We start from the raw sequence: 24700 nt of genomic DNA on the forward strand, positions 1-24700 counted from the left end.
AGTTCAGCCGATGGAACAAATGCACGCTGTAAACTTATCGATTCACTATTTAATATCCAAAGTGTCAATTGTGACAAATAGTCCTTTCAATTATGAATCTAACAAGTTATTTTGAAAGCTGATACTCCCTAGATTATAGTTGTAGTACCTTTTAATGGAAATTAAGCTTGATATAGTCTTACCTATTTCCATGCCTATAGCATTATGACATGGACTTTACCTGATTAACTGTGGGCTGAGTTTAATTTTTTTGGAATTTATATACTACTCCATCCATCCGTCCCATAGAAATATGCTATATTCCTTGCTCAGTCCGTCCCGTAGAAATAGTCATGTCCGATTATGAAAACTTTTTCTCCTTCTTTATCCTTTATTGTTTATGGGTACACAATCCATTACACAATTTCAATTAAAACTTCGTGCCCGATCTCAAATGGCCTATTTCTATGGGACGGAGGAAGTATGATTTATTTGGAATTATTTAAACATGAACTTTTCGATGCCATAGTATATATCCAAGTGATTTAAAAAAGTTTTGGAACAAATTTTGAAGATGATGAGAGGCCACGACTGAGAAGGTTCTGATATCAATCAAAGGAGATTCAATTAATCACCATTCTTTACAGCATTAGTTTGGCAGTAAGTGCAGCCTCAAAAAAATGCAGCATGTTCAATGAAAAAGCATAGATATATTCTTGCATTCACAAACTTTAAATGAACTTAAAGCTTTGATGATATGTTCAAGCCAAATCTTCCTAAGACATGTTGATAAACCCCACAAACACATGTGCACTGAATTTTCTTTCTTTGCGGAAAAGAAAAATTGACAAAGTTGATAAGAAAAATAGAATAAGCCCTAAGCAGTTACTTTATAGTACAAGGTTTGCAACTTGCTTTTATGAGCATCATCCTTTATAAAGTTTTAAAATCCAAAATAGAGGAAAATATTATTCCATGATATGTAAGTCACCTTTGCATCTTTAGAGACCAAACCGATCAAATATATTATTTTAATTATAATTTTTATTATATGTTTTGTACAGTAGCATTTATGAGTATTAATTACAATACATCAAAAACATTGGCATTCTTAAAATTTACAAGCTAAATAACAGTCAATGAACTTTTTATTTGTGTTTTCTTTTATAGTATGATTGAATAGACAAAATCAAAATAAGTAAAGGATTAATTCTAATGAAATTTATACTAATACCTTTTGTCTTATAGGGAGTACTAATTAAAGTTAAAAAAACACTATTTAAATATGTAAACCAAAAGAAGAATAAAGAAAATAAATCGCCTAAGTTCTGAATACCAACAACATAGCTATAATTATGATCACAAGGAAAAAAAAATTACTAAATTACTGCACAGAAAGGAAGAAAAGACCACATAATGCATGATCTCAACCAAGAAAGATTAAGAAAAGAATCACGAAACAAACAGACAACTATACAATCAAAGTGACAAATAACAGAACCATAATTGTGATATTTCATAATAAGTAAAAATCAGGAAGCCATATATGTGGGTAAGGACCACTAAGTAGTAAGATCATCAATGAAATCAGATATAAGGAGAAAGGGAGAAAAGGGGTCCATCAAGGAATCACCACTATTAGCAATATAATGTAAGCCTAGTCAAGTCATCCCACCACTACCCAAACAGTTTGGCAAGCTAGAACGAGTATCTCTAGTCTAAAGATGCTCTAAGATCTCGATAAGGGGACACCGAATATTCCTAGTTGGTCACTTTCATGATCCTCATCCCCGCACTAAAACTTAAACCAGTGGGTGACAACACTTTCTTGGCCTTCCGCAATGCAAAAGGAGGTCATTTTAGGAACTCACCTTCCATCATCTTGAAAGACATGTGCTGAGTAATATATTAAGTAACCGGGATAACTAACACGCACTAACTTTAATATGGATTTGGACCTGTATGAGCCCATGAAAAAGGTGCATGATCACCAACCCAAAGGGGAATTCAGCAGTGCTCAAGAATTTTAGAGAGGCAATTTGTGACTTCAAATTTTGTTCAGCTCAGCACAGCAAAATATCAACTTCACAATTTTAGCAAGCTATTTTACAACTTAAGGCAATCCAACTATACATTAGGAAGAAGATGGAAGCTATAAACACATATCACAGATCTATTTGAAATAGTAGGTAATATAGTAGGACAATGTGATACTCATCTATGATCTTCAAAATACACAACAAAAACGAGGGAATCAAACATTCAAATTGACATGAACAAGCACTAAATTGAAAATGAGTCTAGAGAGTGTTATAAAAGAGATCGAGTGGCATCAATCATCATGAGGTTTAGAATAGTAGATTGTTTTTGTCGGTTTTAATGCCATTATTAGATGCTGACAACTGGTGGGAGTGACTGTAAATAGCAATACTTATGCATGAGTAGACCTTTGAGGGCCAAGAACAGGACTCTGTATTCTTCAAACAATATTTCTAAGTACGTTTCAAAACAAAATACTCCTAGAAACTAAAAGACCTAATAAACATGTTCCAACCTAGGCATATAGTCCACAGCGAAGCTTAACGATGTAACATACTAATATGATCTTGAAATTTTCATACCTATCCAGCTTTCAAAATCTAAGTCCTCACTGGTGATGGACACCAATCCATTGCCTATAACTAAAGCAAGGAAATTAGGTATATGGATACCATGAAGTTAATCATATATATGTAGCAACATGATTTTTCTCCAGATTGCATGGCAACGTGAAATTAGGGTGTATGGATACTAGAAAGAGAGCTCGATTGCATGACTTTTGTCGATTTATTGGCCATTCTAGATGCTGGAAAATGGTGGGAGTGACTCTACATAGCACACGACATGAATGCGTAGACATTTGAGGGCCAAGACCAGGACTCTGATTTCTTCAAACAATATTTCTGAGTACATATCAAAACAAAATAGAGACTACAAAACCTATAGTCATGTTCCAACCTAGGCATATAGTCCACAGCAAAGTTCATTTATGTACCATAATTTAGAAATGTTATTGCATATCATTAAAGTAGGGAAATTAGGTATGTGGATACCATGAAGGTAATCTGTATCCACGATTCCATGGAAACACAATGTTTCTCCAGTCATATGGATACTAGAAGCTAAGCTAGAATCAATGGGACAACATGATTGTTCACCAAGCAACAATTAAATCAAATGGAAATTCACAGCAAGAATCAAGAAATCCAAACTTCTAGAATTCATCATGCGAAAAGAGAAATCCGTGAAACCACAGCCCCAGCTTGATGCCAAAAAATCGGCTCATTAGTAGTGGCTATCTAATCTAGATCCTTTCTTGTCTTCATCTACAGTGGTTAAAGGTGCATTGAATGTGGAGTCATTTCCAACAAAACTATTTTTTGACATTATTTAGGTAGGGACACAAGAGTGATTGGGTTTGACATGATAGCAATTAGCATGAGCTCTCTTGACCATATAATATACTTTGGAATGTTGGGTTAATAATAGCCATTTAGTTGTAAATATTTTTTTAGCTCTTGTAGTTCGATCATATATATAATAAGTGAGGTATTACCATCAGCAACTGATAATACTTGAATTCCTTAGAAGATCTATCCATTTATCAAAATATAGTACGAGAAATCATGGGTCTAGGAGATAAATGTCATCAATAGTCAATTAGGAGAAGTCTGTCAAAGTGGGATAACTCCTTAAATCCTGAGTTACAAGAAAGGATTTCCAGATCCAAAAAGAGCATCCAATATAAACAGAATTGAAGAAAATGAATTTCAAGAGAAACAATAAAATGCAATCAAGAAGATCTATTGCAAACATATGAATGTAACTAAACATAATATAACATCTTTTGTGAGATAATCGAGATGAAAAACAAAGGAAATAAGAGAAAAAAGTAAGTAATAAACTGCAGAATAAGGTTCGGTAGGTGTATTTTGCGAATAACTTTTCAGAAATGCAAACTTCATAACGGTGCTCAGTGCCACTTTTTTCAAGATTTTTCTTTGAAGTATTAGCAAGATGATGCCTGCACCTGCTAGATGCATGGAAGAGAACAATATCATGCAATATACAAATATGACAGACAGGAAACTGATTGAGCAATATCAAAACTCGCGAAAACATTAACATAAGACTGGCAGAAGAGAAAAGAGCACTCAAGACATACTTTACTAATGACCCAATGAGAATTCATAAATACACATACAGTAACCTAATCCACAAACCGAAACTGGTGTTAGGAACAGGAAATTTTAGCATCAAATCCCTTCCTTTTAAAGTTCTATGAGGACAGTAGATCTAGGCACATCCCATATCTAAAGGAGATGTATGGCATTCAAGATTGAGGCTTCTTTAACATAATTTTTCTTCAATGTAATCTAATGTACAGACAATGTGAAGTCATGGTTCAGCACCTGTATCCTCAACAGATTTCTTATACTCTGGCTTGAGCTCATAAGTACCTTGGTTTGTTCCTCTTTTATTGTATATGCAGAGCTCATTTAATATCTCTTTCAAAAATTGCTGCAAAGGAAGTTACAGAAAATTATTAAGATTAGCCTACAAAACATAGAAACAGAAAAGTGTAAATAGACTTGTGAGCAAATGCATACGGCAGGTTGATCAGTCTCTTGAACAAGCTGCTTGAGTGTCCAGTTAGGTTGGTTTTCAAATAGCTTAAACATTATATCTTCCAGTTCCCCGCGATCCCTTCTAGTTCTTTTCATATCATTCCCCTTAACTGGAGCTGGTTTTTTCTTATCCTACACAAGTTAGAATAAGTTGCCAATTAATATTTCAGTAGCTAAAGAAAAAACAATTAGATGGAAATTCAAAAGTTTGTATGAGAACATTCATGTGCATGATTGATACATGGAATGAGGAATAAGTATTGAACTAGAAACCAAAAGGCATCACATTAAAATTTCACATAACTCCACTCCAATTTCAGGAGGAAACTGAGATGAAGAGTATTAGTTGGGATATAAAGATCTTATTTCTATGCAAATGGAAACTGGAGGATTGTATGGGTTGGTCACTAAATTGCTTGATTTCCAGATCTTATATGGTGCTATTACAACTCAATATAAAAGCATTTTAAATGAACTCTAACCATTTCATGACATTAATAACAAACATCATAGATGACTATGAACATCTAGCAAATTTGGGGCCTCATTCAGATACCAGCATTTCAAAGGAAGAAGATAATGCACATGTTAATGTCATTATGTTCATTCATGAAGGGTTGACATAATCTGTTTTTGGCCAGCTCTTAACAAACCAATATCTAATTTCTAGGGCCTTGAACCAACTTAAAGTATACTCTATATGGCAGCACATATCCAAGATGCAGAATTAGATTTAACAAGCAAATAAACAAACTAAGTACTTTAGAAGTCGATGTAATCAATCCCATCATTCCAGGCATGGGCCTCATGTGTACACCACGATCATTGTTGATAACCTGATAAGCATGAAAACAAATGAATATTATCTTCAGTATGACTCAATCCAGGAATTGAAAGAGGTGAAACTAAAAGTTAATAACGGCTCGACCTGGATTTGTCTATTCTTGACCATGGACTTATTTGTCCTTTCCCGGCACATTTTTCTGTACTCTTCAATGTTAGCATGGTGGGGTTTCATATCAAATTTATGTTCCACCTTTCCTTCCATAGCAGATCTTCCTTTAAAAGAAAAATTTGTATTTTTATTACACACAATACGCAAACAACATAATGACTAATAAGCGCATTCAAGCCCTTCTGGTGAACATAGAAATTTTATCTAAGAGGATAAAAAATAGTATCACCAAAGAGGATCTATGAAATTTAACTTCAGAGGGTGGCACATTACATGAAACTGAAATGTTCATACAAATAAATGAAAACATTAGGCTGTACAGATAGAGATAACAAAAGGTCAAATTCAATCAAGACTATAATATTATTACAACAGAATCGATCTCTGGGTGAGCTATGCACAGAAAAGAGGTCAGATCCCTACTACAAACTCTCTAAAAGGTTACAAGTTTGTTCTTTTATCCATCCTGATGAGATATTACAGCTTCAAAAATGTTGCCTTCGAAAAAAGAAACTAGAAAATATTAAGGGAGACCTTGTTGGTTATTCTTTCCTTAATTGTAATTTTGCTCAAATTTTTCAGTGAACCAGAAGAAGACATTCCCCGAAGTTGTACTTACTTGTTTCTTTAAAAATGGCGCCTAGTCTACTACTCATAGTAGTTCTATGTGGTTTCCTTTTATACACTAGCACGATCGAAATTGAGGGTGTGTGCAAGCATTGAGAATAAGCAGCCAGTGCTCTACGGCGAATTGTTCTTTACAATCATTTCACATATGCTACAAGCAGTACATATGTAGCGTCGATCAATAATTATAGTAGTGAACGATAACACTTATGGTCATTGCTTAAGAACTTTTTAACGAATCTCATAGAGCAAAAATAGTTACTGGGACATAAGTCATAAAACTACTTCAAAGAAGAGATTCGAGACCCAACAACATCCATAATCCACCAATGAGTGAGGGGAAAGGAAAACAATATAGATAAGTTAGATTAGGCAAAAAATCACCTTGAGTCGACGACTCGGAGAAAACACCCATGGGAACAAAGTCCTTGGACATGTTAAGAGAGTAACTTTTCGGCATATTGACGACCTCACTCCCAGCCATCTCCATGGTAAACTAAAAAGCCAGATATGATCAATTCAGAATTGAAAACCCTAGAAAATTTCCCCAATTCAAACTAGCTCAGAAAATAACAGAAGGCATAAGAAACACAAGCAGAGTATGGGAATGGTTACTTGGAGGGCGGAGGAATCGTCCGGCTGGAGGAGATCGAGAGAAACGACTACTTTGGCAACGGGCGGCGAGTCGACAGAAGCGGAGGCAGCGGAGGACTGCCAAGCCTTGGAGACGATGGGAGGGCACTTCATGAGCCACACCGATCTGTCGGCTTTGGAGGTTTCGACGTTGATATCGCCATTACTGTAGTCGTCCTCCATTGACGAGTTTCTCACGGAGTGTTAACGGAATTCGTCAGAATAAGATTCAAGCAACGACTGAAATTGGACTTGGCGGTGACGGGTCGGATCAAAACGGGTCCGGTAATTGGATATCGGTGGCCGCCTCTTTTTCTTCTCCCTTTCTTTGTTGATTCAATCCTTCTTTAAATCTACAATCGCAGTTTTAGCGTTTTCCTATTTTTTTCTTTTACATTTTTTCCTATTTATTACTAATAATAATCGTGTGATTACTGGAATATTTATTTTCATTTATACAAATATCTGTTACATAAGTATGAAAACTGAAAAGATATTTTGTGTCGTCGTTGTCGATTAGCTTTTTGGAAAGGAATTGGGGTTAGGTCATTACTGATGTATTATTGAAAGATATCTACAAAAATCTCACCGAATTAATGACTTCTTTTGCGGTTCAAATTAAAATATTCAGAATTTGCTGATTGCCCCAAAAGCAAAGTGGTAGTAAAATTCGTACTCAAGAAAATGACAAGATTCACGCCAAATTTGTTTTATACTACTTTACATACTGGTTTCATATAAAAATTAGAGGGAACTTCAAAATCTGGACTATGGGTTTATCTCGAAAATGATCCCTGAATTTTAAAAATATCACCAGTAGTTCATGGACTAAGGGTTAATATCAAAAACGGTCATTTTGCATTGTTTCAAGACGAAAATGCCCTTTTGAGGGGTTTTGGGGGATTTGGGCAATTTGATCTTTTTACACTTTTAACATTTTAAATATGATATTATTTCAGTTATGTACTAAATCTAATATTATTTCAAAATTATCATTATTCTTCCATTTTGTCATCCTTCACTTTGTTTCTTTATTTCAATATTAGATTTAATTTATAAAATTAAATTTTAAATTTTGATTTTTAAATATCAATAAATTTTTTAATTAAAACTATTACTTCATGGACACCATAAATATTGATTAAAACTATTAATTTTTTTATTATTTAATATAATATTCAGCTGAATTGAAGAAGTACAGAAAATTAATATTAATTATGATGGAAAAATAAGAGCTATTCTATTTAGCCTTCGTTCGATTGTTATAATTGCTTGTGATTGAATATTATGAAGTTGACTAAAAATTTTATATAGGAGTATTTTTGTTGAAATTTTCTAGTCATTTTGATTGTTTTCAAATTAATAAACGAAAAATTATATTAGTTTTACATTAGATGCATATTTATTTCAGAATAAATTGTGTTATATGATCTATTTATGATTAAAGCTATTAAATATTAATTAAAACTAAGGCGTTGTCATATATTATTGATTAAATATTAGACACTATCAAATATTGATTATGACTATTAATTTTTGTTATTTATTAATTTTTATAATTAAAAAAAGTTATCGATATTTAAAAATTGAAATTTAAAATTTAATTTTGTAAAATTAAATCTAATATTGAAATAAAGAAACAAAGTGAAGGATGACAAAAGGGAATAAGAATGATAATTTTGAAATAATATCAGATTTAGTACATAACTGAAATAATATCAAATTTAAAATGTTAAAAGTGTAAAAAGACCAAATTGCCCAAACCCCCCAAAAACCCTCAAAAGGGCATTTTCGTCTCGAAACAGTGTAAAAAGACCGTTTTTTATATTAACCCTTAGTCCATGGACTACTGTTATATTTTTAAAGTCCATGGACTATTTTCAAGATAAACCCATAGTCCAGAGAACATTTTTTAAGTTCACTCTAAAAATTAAAATGATTCAAACTTATCATCTACTATTAAGTAGAACAAAATTATTTGACAAAGTAAATTATATTTCTATATCAAAATTCGAACAAAATTATTTGACAAAGTAAATTATATTTCTATATCAAAATTCAGACCATCTAAAGATCTCAAATGTTATAGAGTAGTGATTTAGAGTAGTGATTTAGAGACATAATGTCTCCATGACATAATACCCCTATGTCACTTTGACATAGATATACTTTATATCATGACTAATTTACCCTAATGCTATATTAAGTAAATTTAAACCATTAGATTATGATTGTTTAACATAATATAAAATTCTTAATACACATTAATACACTTCTTTGGATATATACATACAAAAAGATTGGAATATTAAAAAAATATTTAGCTAATATTAATAATTTTAACTTGTGTATAAAATAAATGCGTTATCAATTTTTGAAAGCAAAACGTTTTCTTTCAATAAAAAGTTTTTTGTCAAAAAATTTCATATTAAATTTAAATTTTATTTATCAATACCAAATTTATAACATAATTTTCGATAAACAAATATGAAATAGTTTTAATACTCCATAGAGTTTCTTTTTATAATTTTCTTATTAATCATTATCGATAATATATTATTACATCTTTTCTTCCTATTAAATTCAAATAAACTTAATAATTCTATCTTTTTGTCATTTTCAAATTTTTTATATTCCTTTTAATTCAACGATGATAAAACTTGTAAATTTTTTACAATTCTTTATATTTTAGTTATTATTATAAAAAATTGAAATTATGAATGTGCAAAAATACATTATGCATTGGAGTTATAGTGTGATTTATATAGGGTTTTGTGATTTATTCTAAAATGATTGTAGTTTTTCTTTTAAATTTGAGTTTAAGATATTGGAGTTAGATTTAAGAATGTAAAAAACCACGGTATGCATTGTAAATTGATTGTAACTTTAAAATTAAAAATTATTAAAAATTTTAAAAGTGAAATTAATCTTATGATATTCTTAAAATAAAATAGTAAACTCAATTAGTATTAATACGTCATATATCAAATTTAGCATGTTCAATCAAATAGTGGATCAAGCCTAAGAAATATTTTAGAACAAAAGAGAAAATATTAATTATATGACTTTAAAATGCTAAATACATTAGTTAAGAATATGTAACTTTTTGTCGGAGGTTTGATGCAATGTTCCAATACCAAAGGATTTAGTTATATTACAATTTTGAAAAGTAATGAATTAAAATCAAAATCATAAACTTAATTAGTATGAACAAGTAAAATATCAAATTTTTAATTTTGCAAAGTTGATCTAATATGATAAAAAGAAAATCAGAAAATATTAAATAATATTTAAAATATTAAATAACTGAGTTAAAAACACGTGATAAATTTTAAATAACTGATTTAAAATATTTAAATAACTGTTATTGGAGTATTTTTTATTGAGATTCAACATAACATACCAAATATTAATGAAAAAAATAGTGAGATAAAGAGAGAATAAGTTATGAATAAATTTCCGAAAGAATACGTTAATTTAGTTGACGGATATGTTGAACATAGTTTTAAATTTAATACTACTATTTTATAAAATTGCATAACCATTCAAAAATTAAATAAATTTTAAATTATCAGTTTTATTAGTTTTTCATTATTAATTAACGAAAAAAAGATGGTCAAAGTGATAAATTTTTCCTTATCCTTCTTTTCTTTCATTTTTCATATTTTCAAGCATACAAGTGAATTTTTAAAAAAAGGGTTAAGACTCAAGAGTGGTAATATTGAAAGTGGATCCCAACTACTTGCATTTATATCTTGTGTAATTAAGCATTGAGATCTTAATTAATACTCATATATAGATAATCATAAATGCAAGGGCAATGAAGTATATAGACACACAATAATTTTAATTAAAAATAAATTATAATGCATAATTACTACTTTAACCTCATTATGTCTTAGACATTATGTCTCCAAAACATTTTTTACTAAGGAACTATCCTTCTGATCGCATAGTTGGACTATATAGCACGCCAAAGATAGGACCCGCAATTTTCCATAAAGTCAAATAAAAGAATTGGCCTAATATATTTTATTATTGGTATGGAAACCTCCAACAAGATAGTTAATCAAACAATATATTTAATTGATATTTTAATTAATTTTGTCTTCAATTTGATTTATTCTACTACTGGATAAGATAATTTTGTTTATGGACTTTGAGTTCTATTTCTTTTTTATAATTTTCAAAATATTATCATGTACTATTGAATTTAATTTTGATAAAAATGCATTTATTAATTATGATTTTATTTTATTCATTTTATCATGTCTACTTAATTCTAAAAAATATGTTTTTAGTTATAAACAATTACACTATGTTGCAATTTTAAAACTTATGAACTATTGGATTGTTATTGTTATTCTTATTTTTTGTTTGCATTTATGAATACTTATGTTTTGTTAATCGAAACAGGTGAACTACTTATTCGTTCAAATAGTTTGCTTTTTTATTTTCTTTTTTAAATAGTAGTATTACATTTTTCTTTATTTGTATGTATTACTATTAAACTCATATCGAATATTAAAATAGTACTCCTTCCGTTTCATAGTAGTGAAGTCATTTTGCCATTTTGATACGTTCCATAGTAATAGAGTTATTTCCTTTTATAGTAAAGTCAACATATTCTTTTCTCTTACTTTATTCTCCATCCATCTCTCTACCTTTTTCATTTCTTATTTTACCCATTTAACACAATTTTTCTTAGATTGCGTGCCGAAAATAAGCACATTCATTACTATGGAACGAACAGAGTATACAATCATCTGCTAAAATATGAAATGTTTCATTGAGAGTGGGTTGAGAAATGTACAAATATCTTTATGTTGTTGTTAATAATATTTTTAATTGTTTATAATATTACAAATACTTAGTTTAATTAGTTCTTATCTCTAAATATATTTTTATACCTATATACTCTATATTCTTTATTTTAAGTTAATATATCTTCACTATTTAAAAATCTTTTGTCCTGTACATAGCACATCTATTAACACTAGTTTTAATAACAATTCACAATAAGTTCTTCTATCCTCATATCCAAGAATCAGGGTTTTTTTCATGAGTTGGTTACTCCATCCGTCTCACAATAATTGTCACTCTTTTCAATTTCAGTCCATCCCACAACAATTGTCACACTTAATTTTTACCATAAATGATAAGTAGGTCTCTAATTCCACTAACTCACTTTACTCACATTTTATTATAAAATCAATATAAAAAAATGGGTCCTACATTCCACTAACTTTTCCAACCTACTTTTCTTTACATTTCTTAAAACACGTACCCACAATAAAAGTGACAATTATTGTAGGATGGATGGAGTATTTCTACATCCATATCTACGTGTTTGATATTAGAAAGTGACATGTTAATCGGTTAAAGCAAGTAGATCGAGTGATGTTCTGCATTTTTTGTTAACTACGAGATTGGAAGTATTTCAAAACTTGTAATAACAAATCATTGCTTGTTAGATTCCTACGACAGAATATCGTTTTTTATTTAGTCTTTTGCTTGTGATTATATCCATGTTAAGCACACTCAAAGATAGTCGGGCCATGAAAAGTCTATCTAATTTTTATTGTTTTAGAACATCGGATATGCCAAACTATTTGACCGAATTGATCCGATAGTACATTGTTTTCCTCGAGATGTTTAGTTTCACCCTTCTGAATTCATATCTCTCTTCAAAGCTCCTCAAGATTGTCTCTACCAATGTTTTCAAATCGGATCGATATGAAAATCGACATAGCTACTAGTTCATGATTCAATCAATCAAATCAATAACTCAAAACTTCGTTACATTCATTAAGTTTTCATCTAGAAAGTCTAGCAAGTGATTCACATTTATTTTATTCGCATACCAATGATCATGTTAGGATTTGGCCGTGTAACTTCTAACAACAAAGGTGTCTTGCGCTTTTAGTCTCAAACATTTTTTTATTATTGTTGATAATCTAAATGTTAATACATCAATGCTTTGCTGCAAGTTTTGATATAAAACTTGGGTTCATTTTAACCTACGGAAGGTAAAGAGGAGAAGGGGAGGAGGGAAATGATTTGAGAGTGAAGGGAAAACTTAATGATTTTCAATTTTAATACATGTATGCGCTATATGATTTTCATTTTTTTAATAAAATTCATTCTAAAAATATTCTGAAAACTTGAAATTTGTCATTCAAATTTTAAAAATTACTAAAAGATTGGTCACATACGGAGTAGTTTCAGCCAAAACTTTCAATCCAATTCACATTTTATCCTAATTCGAAGCTACCAGTAGTATGTTTATTTCTTATAAGTTTTATTGAATATCAACTACAGTTTTTATCCTAAAAAAGGTACATAATAAAATCAAAGAGCTTTTTGTAATGTCCATTGTGAAAAAAAAACAAACACCAGCATCGTGTAGTTGCAAAAATGAGCCCACAAGAAGACGAGATTTTTACGAAAACCATCCAAATTAGGCACACCACGATGACACGTGTCCTTATCTAACTTGCCTATACGTGCACCAATCACAAACGTCCTTACTACTATAAATCAGCTCACCCTAAAATATCTCATCACTCTGATTCCTTCTTCTCCACTCCATTAACAATGGCTCCTTTGACTTTCTCTCTTCTCCTCACTTTGTCCATCCTATCCTCCGCGCTGGCGTCCTTCCCCGCCGCCGACGATCCTCTCATCCGCCAGGTCGTATCCGAGGGCGAGGAGGCCGTGGACCAGCTCCTCCACGCCGACCACCACTTCACCCTCTTCAAGTCCAAGTACAGCAAGGCCTACCCCACCCAGGAGGAGCACGACTACCGATTCTCCGTCTTCAAGGCTAACCTGCGCCGCGCCAAGCGCAACCAGCTCCTCGATCCCTCCGCCGTCCACGGCGTCACCAAATTCTCCGACCTCACCCCCGAGGAGTTCGAGAGGAACTACCTAGGCCTCCACAAGCAGCGCCTCAAGCTGCCGGCCGACGCGCAGCAGGCGCCCAAGCTCCCGACCACCGATCTTCCTGCTGACTTCGATTGGAGAGAGCACGGAGCTGTTGGTGCTGTTAAGGATCAGGTTTTGTTTTATCAGCTTTTCTTCGAGTATATCTTCAATTAATTGGATTTGGCGTTACCAATTGCGTTTCCCCCCCTCTATCTAGCGTTGACCTAGGGTTTGTCCTGAATTTTTTCCTGCGATACCCTGTTTTATCGATGAATCGCACTTATAAGATGTTTTTGTTTCCTTTTTCTTTAAAGCACTTGCACATATCATTACTTTTTCGGGAAAGCTGCTGTGGGCAAATAGTTGGATTGTTTAATTGCTATCAAAATTCGTATGCTACTATGATTTATGCCGCATATAATCAATTGATTGGAGTGATTCTAATGGGTGAGGGTTGTAAAACAGGGTTCTTGCGGATCGTGTTGGTCGTTTAGTACAATTGGTGCGCTGGAAGGAGCACACTATCTAGCTACAGGGGAGCTCGTGAGCCTCAGTGAGCAGCAGCTTGTGGATTGTGATCATGAGGTCCGTCTTGTTTAGTTTTCTGCATAAGTAATGAAATATGCGCATTGAGTTAGGAAGCTGGATTATCTGCTTTGATCTGTTCCTGAGCTTTTTCACTATTCACTAATTCTGTTAGTTACCGTTGTTAAGGACTGTCATCAATAAGTTTGTTGTAGTTAGTTAGACCCTACTACTTGAATTTATATGATATGATGCACATGTTAGTACTGAACTCTACCGTCCTGAGAGAGTTTTCGTCTAATAGATGACAAGCTTTGTGCCACTTGTTATCATCTTATTTTGGGATTTTGTTGAATAGGAAACTTGTAAATTGGTAGTTAATCCTTAAAGATTTGTCTTTTACATACTGCAAGATATATCATTTTAAGCACATATCCTAAACTTGCTGGTATTTGTCGAGACACCAAACCTTCTTTTCCTTCCCTGCAGTGTGATCCAGCTGAGCGTAATTCCTGCGATTCTGGCTGCAATGGCGGGCTAATGAACAATGCATTTGAATACATCCTCAAGGCTGGTGGAGTCCAAACAGAGAAGGATTATCCTTACACCGGAGTTGATGGTCAATGCAAATTTAACCAGAATGGAATTGTTGCCGGTGTATCCAACTTCAGCGTTGTCTCTCTTGACGACGATCAAATTGCAGCAAATCTGGTTAAGCATGGCCCTCTTGCAGGTACCAGTCGCAGTTATGTTCAATTTTCACCACTCTAAAATAAATAAAAGCTTATGCTGATTGTGTACCTTGTTGTAGTGGGGATCAATGCACTCTGGATGCAGACATACATAAAAGGGGTTTCGTGCCCTTACATCTGCGGAAAATCTTTGGATCACGGTGTGCTTCTAGTGGGATACGGTGCAGCTGGGTATGCACCCATCCGCCTCAAGGATAAGCCATACTGGATCATCAAGAATTCATGGGGGCAAAGCTGGGGTGAGGACGGCTACTATAAGATCTGCAGGGGCCATAATCTTTGTGGAGTGGAGTCCATGGTATCAACTGTGACTGCAGTCAGTCTCAACTCTCAGTAACTATTCCAGTATTTCCAAATATTTACATGTATATGCACATACTGTGTATTTAAGAAGTGTGCATTGCTCATGTTGTAATCTTAGGATTTAGCTGCCTGCATATGTAATGTTGTGTAGATGCTGTTAATGTTGTCCGAAACTCCAAAGAATCTTATACTATTATTATTTCAGCTGTTGAACTTGCAGAATCTCTTGCTCAATGTGATGATGCTCTATGGGCCATTATTATACTAGTATGTATCCTCCCAAATTGTTGAGAGTGCTTTCATAATCTTTGTGCTGAAAAAGGAATCAATTTTTTCTTGATGTAGGAATGAATTTGTTATTCTTGTAGAATTTCATTTGTTTAATCTTAGTAGTTATACTGCTCATTGTTGGTTTTTTATTATATAGATAAATTTTTGACTTATTTACGATAGAGTTTTTCAGGTATTATTTCATTTTTCCTTTTCTGCTTAATTTTTAAAAATTTTAAATTCGGACCTCGTGATTTCTGCTTGATGTGAAAATTAGAAACATTTCATATCATTATTGGTATTCGGATTCATTCATTGTCCAATACTATCGATTATAGGAAAGTTAATTGGATCTACATTTAATATTTAATCGTGTAAATCTGCAAATAAGAATGCAGAGGGTAAATTACCACCAGCCGATAAGATCATTAAAAATTTGATAAATGGGTGAGGATTAAGCTCAGAAAATATTGCTTCAAGGATTTGCCTATCATATTTTATATTTTTCAGTAATGATTAAGAAATAAAATAGCAAACATTTTCATTTACTTAAATACGTGCAATGATAAAACGTGAAATAGGGCATTTCGAATGTGAAAAAGTTGGCTCGACGAATCAAAATCATACCCACCTACACTTCCTTTAACAATAAACCAACAAGAAAAATAAATTAGTAGGTGTACTAATATGGAGAAGCATCGGACGGCTCAGTCACATGGATTTCAATTTTTTTAATCAAATTAGAGTAGAACATTATTGAACATTATTTCTAAGGTAAATTGATTGTAAAATCATGAACTTTTAAAATAGTTTAGTTTGTTCCATGAATTTTTACGGTTGCATGGAAAGTGATGAACTTTACTGGACTGTATAAATTTTTCATCCAATCCGATAGATTTCCATCACAAATTTATCTTACATTGCGTGTTGGAGGCGTGACTTGACAAATTTATAGATTATTCTGCATATTTTCACAATAATGATACTAGAAATAATCATCAATTGATTCAAACCCATCTGCCATTCCCATCATACTATCATCAAATTCGCCATTTACTTAAACCAAAATAAAACGATTACTTAATCAAAATTTCCTAATGGGAATCCCTCTTCTATACACTTTCTACCAACCTTCACAAACTGATACTCTTCTAGTAAATAAATAGGGATGACACTGATCTATTAATCTCTCAAGCATGAAAATATAAGGAAGAATATATATGTTGACGAATCACCCTGAGATCAACGAGAAGGAGGCCCTACTCACTAAAAACAATAAACCACAAGATCAGATCGAACTTTGATAAATTCTGAACTGGAATATTATACCCCGACAGATACACAGACTGACAAGATCTAGAAGGAAGGTTTTTCGAAAGCTTAGCCCCCGCTGAGAAAATCGGTATCAATCAGGTTAATTTCGTTTTGAGAACAAACATAGATCCCTTTAGGAAGAATAGTCAGTGATGTCAGCTCGAAGGGGAAGAAAGCCTCCCAGGGTATCTGATCCTTGCACAAATTCATCTGTCATCTAAAACACACTAACTTTCTATGTTCAAAACAATTGAAACAAAAAAAGAATAGCCTCTAAGAGCAACCAGAATTAGTGAACAAGCAATTTGAATCCAAGAAATATATGTCTATTACATCTGCAAAAATAGCACTAACATTTAGGGTCCCCCTCGGTACTAGGTAAATGCAAGTCGAGTAACACACACTACATATCCACACTGCATAAAAATGGGCAAAGTAGAAAATACTACACAAGTTTATTACAAGGGAAATGTAAAACTGCTACCATAAAAAAAGGCAGACGATTGCAGAAGGAAACAAAATATTGAGCAGATATGTAAATCCGAGAGAAGCATCTCAATCAATCTGAAGCTCCTACCTCTTAAGTCCCTCCAGGTGCTCAGAATTTTTCAAGGGAAAAAACAAGCCAGATGCATCAGCTCCTACTCCGCAAGATCACAAACAGTGCATAGCTGTCCTTGTTGAGATGGAACAAAATGTGTAGTGCAGTAGGGGCAGGTTACATCTCTTTCCCCCCTATATATTGGAACATAAGTCGCCCACACACAACAAAAGGATTTCTAAAATCATAGTTGATCTGTGTTGCATCCGTCATATTCCTTTCAGCAGCCGGGAGAACCGGGGCGAGCCTGTCTCGTTTGATTCTCATTATTTGGATTATTTCTCCAGAAGCCCTTGAAAAGTTGGCTGCAGTACTCAGATTTCGCCTTGAAGCAAACAGTCATTGCACTGGTCAGCGCAAGTCTCGGCGGGGCTGGAGCTTGCAATGGGTAAATATGCTCAAGTTCCTGCGGGCGAACGGGATGCCCTTCAGTTCCCTCCTCTTAAGCTCCATTTGCAAGCCGAGGATATTTTTTACTACAAAAACCCAAATTTCCCCTTCACTTCATCCACCTCTTTTTTGTTTCAACCAAAACCCGGGAGGGATTGTTTTGAAGAATTGACAAAAAATTCGAAGAGCTTCAGAAAACTTTTCCAGTGGTGTTGCTTTGTAACCACCCAGTTTTCGTCTAGTTGAAAAAGAAATAAGAGCGGGGGGCCCTTTCCCATTTGGGGCTCGCTGACACTCCAGCCTCTTTTACTGCAATAGATATTACGGGTTTGGAGGGTTTAGGCACGCAAGTAACTGGACGGGCCCCAAGATCAAAAAAATTGGGACTTTAGAGGGGCAAATTGCATACCCCTAACTGACGGCTCAATAAACGCAGTGCCGACAAAGTTTCCAGCAGTTGCAGGGTTCAGCAGAAAGAGATGACTTCGGGACCCAAATTTCCTTAGGGGGAAACCGGGTGGGGGCAAACAAAAAGAACGGGCGGCCTTTTTGGTGTATGGGCATGGGGGGAGATCTAGATCCTAAAGATCCCATCCCCCCCTCCTCATCATTCTCATTGTGCACATCTTCCACATCCACCCCCAAAAGTTTTCCATTCTGCAGATTATCCACATCCCCAATATCCAACGACTCACCCCAATCAGCATCTGCAGCCTCTTCATACTCTTCTTCTGCCCCTTTTACCTGCATCGTCAAGAGAACCCTCAAATATGCCTTTACTCACCATTAATAAAGGCCAATCTCAGGCTAGCACGGGATTTTTGGGGGGATCAACAGAAAGCTTTTCCCCCTTTTCCAGGAAGAAAAGGAACATTATTTTCCCGGGTTTTTGCAAAAACGGGCGCTCCACTACGCCATGGACCCCAAATAAAAGGAAGCTGTTTAAAGAAAGGGGGGCAAGTGCCCCCATTCTCCAGAATTTTCACACGCTCCCCGCACATCACCAAGATATAACGATCATAAAAATTGGCCCATAACATCATTTTTCACCTCAGCAATTTTCATCATTTTGCCCAATTGTCCAGATTGCCAGTTATGAGATAATGAAAAGAAACCCTCTAAAAGTTTTTTTTGTCTTCGGGTATGCATATTCAAAAACCCCCTGCATTTCCCCCCCCAAGAGCCTTTTACCCTAGCCTGTACCAGAAAATCCTTCTCTAATTTTTTTTAGCAGATTCTGGGGCTTTCTCAATTTCGTTTTCCAAGGGCTAAGTTGAAGCAAAGTTCTCTCATCCTTTACAAAATAGGGGCAACTTGTGGGAACCCCTTTCTGTTGCAAATTTGCAATCATGGCTTTCCACATATTTCCCAAATTCCCTTTATCATGCTCATTACATGATCATATCTCTTCTTCAGCAGGGACAGTTTAAAAAAATATATTCTGTGGAATCAATAATGATAGGGGGGTTTTTTCCCATCTCGGTCCGGGAAAGATTGTATTCCCATATTTTCTTTGTTACATACACGGGGAACACCCAATCCTTTAAAATTTCCCATCCCCATTGGGGGCAGGCAGTATTTTAATGTGTGTCAGTGTGGTGTAGATAAAAACCCCATTATCATCCCATGATCCCCCTTTTGACCCCAAGGGGTCTCATGAAGGGCAGTGCACAAGTTTTTTATCAGAAAAATTGAATGTTTGCTAAAAACGCAACACTCTCCATATCCTGAGCCCAAACCACATACCTAAAAAAAGGGGTTTTGAAGATCTCCAAGAAAAATTTTTTGTTGGAGACAAAAATGACAACCTTGCCCTCGGCCCGGCAGAGCAGGTTCCCAGTACCAGCATAAATATAGCATCAGTAGCGATAGGCAGAACACTTTTTTTACTACTTCTTTTTTTAGGTTCTTGACCAGGACTTGGTTGCTGCTCTTCTCAAGCACAGCAAACCTTTTCCCGAGCCCAAAAAAAAAGGCTGAACCCCCCGGGAACCTTTTTTTGCCTCTTGAGCTGTGTCCCCTTTCTGCCGTAGCTATCTTTGGGTATAACATAGAGCTCTATGAACCACCATCCACATCGGGAGCAAACCAAAATGCATTCTCAGTAGGACTGTAAGAGGGGTTCGGTGGCGCTTGATTCAAACCATTAGAGCCAGGAGGGCGGTTAAATAAAGTTGTGTATCTTTCGGAGTGGAATACTAAAAAGAGCGCAGAAACCGGCCCTTTGACAAAAAACACAGAGTCCCCACTGACAGAAAAGGCGGGGGCTTCCCTGCTTAAAAACAATCATGCCACTATCATGACCAGCAGCAAGTGGGATTCATCTCGGGGGGGGCAGAGAGGATCCAAAAACCTGCCCATGCTCCCTGCGAAATGTCTGCAACCCGTTCTTTTAGTAGCACCCCAAAAACTCTGATGCTCTTATCTTCTAAATTTTGGGATACAATAATGTCCTGCCTTAAAGGAACAGGACACAGGAAACATTATTCATGTGTCCCCCTAATTTTCCACCTCCCAAGCTTTTGTATCTAAAAAATATATCATGTAGTGTTTTATTGAATAACTATACATGTATACATGACTAGAGCAAAGTAGGATTTTACATAAAATGTCTGAATAACTAATTTTAAATTTTTTCCTAAATTTAGCTAATTGGAAGGCGCAAAATTTGCAGCAAACAACACCATCTTGTAATCCTAAACTAACGGCATTTGAAAACCTAAAAAAAAATCACCAACTCAAAATTGAAACATAATCGTCATGTGATGAACTGACACAAACCAAACTACTCTGTAAACCGAAAGAAAAAAAAATTTTAAAAGTTAAACATCAAAGTGGTTTACAGCAAACCGGGCGACCAAGTCAACATAAACATTGAAGATGAATGTATAGGTCTCCCCTTTTCCCAAAAAGGGGAGTACCTTTCTTGATATAAAAAAATCTCCCAGACAATAAATACACATTTTTATATTACTGTTATTTAAAATAACAGTATATCTCAAGTATACTTCAAAAAATTAGTGATCAAGCTAACATACCATTCATGCGCCCCGATCTTTACTTGGCGGTCCCTCAGCTCCAGAAACAACCCGAGGGAGAGTTGGATGAAAAGAAGCCCAGTTGACCCCCGATCATGACCTTCCAGTACATACTTCAAAAACAAACATCAACACCACCAAAGAAGTCTGCATTCATTTTAGTAACGTAGAATGTCATCAGCAGGGAGATACTGTTTTTTTTTCCTCAAAAGGGACCAATATCCCAAACACGGGCAGTCTGATCCAAAAAGGCCCGAAACAACCCCAAATCTTCTTTGGGGGTGAAATGAAGCACACATGACATAGTGGTTGTCTTCCCTTAACACAGAAATGCAAGTCCGTGACTGCCAGTTCCATATTCTGATTGTCTGATCATCACTTGCACTTTCTATCCAAAAGGGTACCCCATGATGGAATTGGGCAGTCCGGGTATAGTCAAATGGGCCCAAAAAGAGTAAATAGGCACCTATGCAATTTATAATTCCACACCTTTTAAATTTTTTAATCATCACCTGAAAAAAGAAAAAAAATTGGTGCATGAATAAAAAAAGCTCTAGTATCAATCCACCAATCATACTCCGCAAACTATTCTAATGGGACCCTTATTTCATCAAATTAATTCATTTCTTTTATTGGGGTCAGCTCCCTAAAGTTACATATCAATCTATTGTCATGACCAACAAAGGACAATCATCAAAAGTGTTATTTAAAACCCGAGGCACAAAGACCTCCTATTGATAAAAAAGTTGGTAGGCACAATGAAATTATTGCTATTTGTGGACTTTAAAATGTGTATCTGTTCTATTCACAAAGGGAAAATACCACAAAAATAACAAGCAAGTGGGAAAAACATAGAGCCGGAATACCCCTTTTACTACTATGAGAAAAAGAGTGAACGGCATGACATTCACAAAGATAGCTAAAAATTTAAATAGATTGCTAGATGCATCAGATTGAAAATCGCTAGTTTGTCTATACTTACAAAAAATCATACTATAAAGGATCTTGTAAGGTGAAATTAACAAGATGAGAAAAAACTTACAGAATCAAATCCACAGCTCCAAAAGGGACAAAATTCCCTCTAGCATTAATAAAAAAAAATGAAAAACCGGGGAGAAACCGTAGGACATGAAGACCTATAGATAGGTTCACTGACTTAACAGCCCTATGTTAGAATGATAAAAAACCCACACCTTTTGGAATTACATAACGAAAACTAAACATTTGGGACCCCCATTGATGAGATGGCCCCAAATTATGGGACGTGGAAGTCAAGATCAGCACTGAACTAAAACACTGTCTTTTTAATTACTGGACCAGATACATGAACTAGGATGTTATTTTACTAAAGGGAAATAAAATTAAACCAATCAAATCACTTAAACAGAAAACAAACGGGTTTTCTAAAAAAACATACTGGATCTAATAATCCCGTAAAATTCCCCGTGATCACAGAACTGGAAAAACAATGAAAACACAAATCAACAACAGGGAAACAAAATTAAAAAATCAACCAACAACCATCGGGAAAACAACAGATCCCCAAAAAAAAATCAAGTAATTCCCAAAAGCGCAAAAAAACAACAGAAACAAGCATGGATCGCATTGCAATAACACAATCCCAAAAAACGTCCCGAAGGAAATAAAAAAAAAGGGAAAGGGGACAAAAATTGGGCCTCCCGGGGACGGGAAAAAACCCGGGATTTGTGGGAAAAGGACGCCCCGGGAAAGGGGGCCCTCGTGCTCATCGAATTCTCAAAAGGGTGCCCATGCGGGAATCCCAGAGCTGGATCACGCCGTTGGGAAAACTTGCGAGGATCCATGGGCGCTTGCTGTGGAAAAACTCAAGCCCTTTTCCCCGATTTTTTCTTAGTCTCAATTTCGTCAACATTTTCAGCCCCAAACGTCTCTCCACCGACGATCGGGGACGGTGAAGGAATGGGGGATCTGGGGGTTGGTGCCAGAATTCGGGAAAAACCCGATCAAGATTTAGAGTTTTTCCCCCCATTTACAATAAATTCAACATGCTAACTGCTCAGTACTGTGGAGTACAACCATTTTCCCCACATTTTAAAATTTTTTTTAATTTAAAAATTTTGAAAAAAATTTTAGTTTTTTTATTAATATAAACTTATAAAAATTCCCTTTTTTGTCCCCTCAAAGAGGATCCCTAAAACTTTTTTTCCAAAACTCTTTCCAATCCTAACCTTAAAATTAAGATAAAATTTAAAAAAAAAGAGGAAAGAAAATGATAGTTAAAAATTTAAAATAGGGCGGGGGGGAAAAAATTTAAAAAAAGTGTCGGGGGGGTTTTGGTTTTTAAAATTGTATCCCAAAAAATTTAAAATTTGTAATGTGTTTAGTTAATAAGATTTGGCCCCCATTTCCCCAAACCCCAAATGGGCTTTATGGGATAATTATCATAGCCCTCCGATACCTAGTATTTCTTATATAAAATAATCTCCAATTTAATCTTAAATTAGGAACGGATGGAGTATCCGCGAAAAAATGGGGAATGTTAACTAAATGATTGTGGAATAAGAGAGGGGGTGTTGGCCGTAGGGTAGAGAAATTGAGTTATTGCTTTGCGTTTTGAGGTTGGATCCCTATCATCCACTGAATTTTAGAGTAATATTATTTGTTTATATTTGCAAAGGGACAAAGGAGATTTGCATAGCATCCTTGCGTTGCATTTTGCCACAGGAAGTTTAGATCCAAATCTCGAATATCTTAAAACGGTATTACCAATGCTTACATGCTTACCGCTTATGGTTACTACTTAGTACTCCCTATACTACATATTAATCTACTGTATTTAATCACTAAGCACCTAAATAATTTCATAAGCAATAAAAAAATTAATGTCAAAATACCGGTTCTACACATGCTTCAACAAAGTTTTGGGCTAAATCACAGAAATCTATTGAACCAAAATAAGTTGACTAAATAAATTACGCTTAAAAGTTTTAAACTAGTTCAAGTTTTGATTTCGGGATAAAATTGGCCAATTGAGGGTTGAACATAGTAGCATTGACCATTCCTCAATTCCTAAGGGCGTAGCATTTATTTTGAGATGGAGCTTCAAGACAAACATAGGTTTGTCTTTCATCATACTGTCTTTAGATTGTCCGGAAAATGCATTGCGTGCTATGTTCGCCTTTTAGCTTTGCGGATACCCGATCACCCTCCGCCCCATTGGAAAAGTTAAGCGGGGAACGGGGAATTTTTTTTTATTTATTTCTTATCATGTTTACCCATTTCTCATTCCTTTTTCCCCTTTCTCTCACCCTTCATTTCTTTTTTCCCCCCCCCAAATTTTTCTCTCACAAAAAAAATAAAACATACCCTTTTTTGGAGTACACGGGTAGCTCGGGGGGGGCATTACTGGGAACTTGACTTGGGCCTTATTGGGTTGCGTTCCGAGGGAGTGTTTGGCCAAAATGGGTAGGGCGTAAAAAGGCGGTGGAGTGGGAAGGGGCCCAGACCCCGGAAGGCCGGTGGGCCGCGGACATTTGTCCCCCCGGAGAACGATTTTGCTCACCAATGTCTATTCGTAGACTATTTTCCCGGGGAACCACAATGGGGCTCGGCAGGGTTTTTACCACCGGTTTAGAATGTGTAAGGGGTCTTTTTCCCGCTTGTCCACCCATTGGAGGCACGTGATCAATACTTCCGGATTGGGAAAATGGTATGGGGACCCCGGCTTATCCCCTTCAGGG

The 24700-nt window shown here is 34.9% G+C and overlaps 2 protein-coding genes and 1 pseudogene across 2 annotated transcripts; 1 reads left to right on the top strand and 2 right to left on the bottom strand.

The window, feature by feature from the left end:
* Window positions 1-4151: 4151 nt before the first annotated feature.
* LOC125217734 (transcription initiation factor IIF subunit beta-like) lies at window positions 4152-7270 on the bottom strand. Its single transcript, XM_048119257.1, has 6 exons — window positions 6844-7270; window positions 6613-6724; window positions 5575-5705; window positions 5408-5482; window positions 4629-4778; window positions 4152-4539 (listed from the first exon to the last, which is right to left on the bottom strand). Exons 1-6 carry the CDS (start codon window positions 7042-7044, stop codon window positions 4417-4419), a joined length of 792 nt encoding a protein of 263 aa, XP_047975214.1. The 5' UTR covers window positions 7045-7270; the 3' UTR covers window positions 4152-4416.
* Window positions 7271-13417: 6147 nt separating this feature from the next.
* Window positions 13418-15587, top strand: LOC125222026 (probable cysteine protease RD19C). The gene is made up of 4 exons (XM_048124410.1): window positions 13418-13920; window positions 14254-14373; window positions 14803-15046; window positions 15125-15587. Exons 1-4 carry the CDS (start codon window positions 13459-13461, stop codon window positions 15400-15402), a joined length of 1104 nt encoding a protein of 367 aa, XP_047980367.1. The 5' UTR covers window positions 13418-13458; the 3' UTR covers window positions 15403-15587.
* Window positions 15588-17525: 1938 nt separating this feature from the next.
* Window positions 17526-22872, bottom strand: LOC125220509 (annotated as a pseudogene).
* Between the last annotated feature and the right edge of the window lie 1828 nt (window positions 22873-24700).

The sequence above is a fragment of the Salvia hispanica genome, chromosome 4, assembly GCF_023119035.1.
Source record: "Salvia hispanica cultivar TCC Black 2014 chromosome 4, UniMelb_Shisp_WGS_1.0, whole genome shotgun sequence".
Taxonomy (NCBI): Eukaryota; Viridiplantae; Streptophyta; class Magnoliopsida; order Lamiales; family Lamiaceae; genus Salvia; species Salvia hispanica.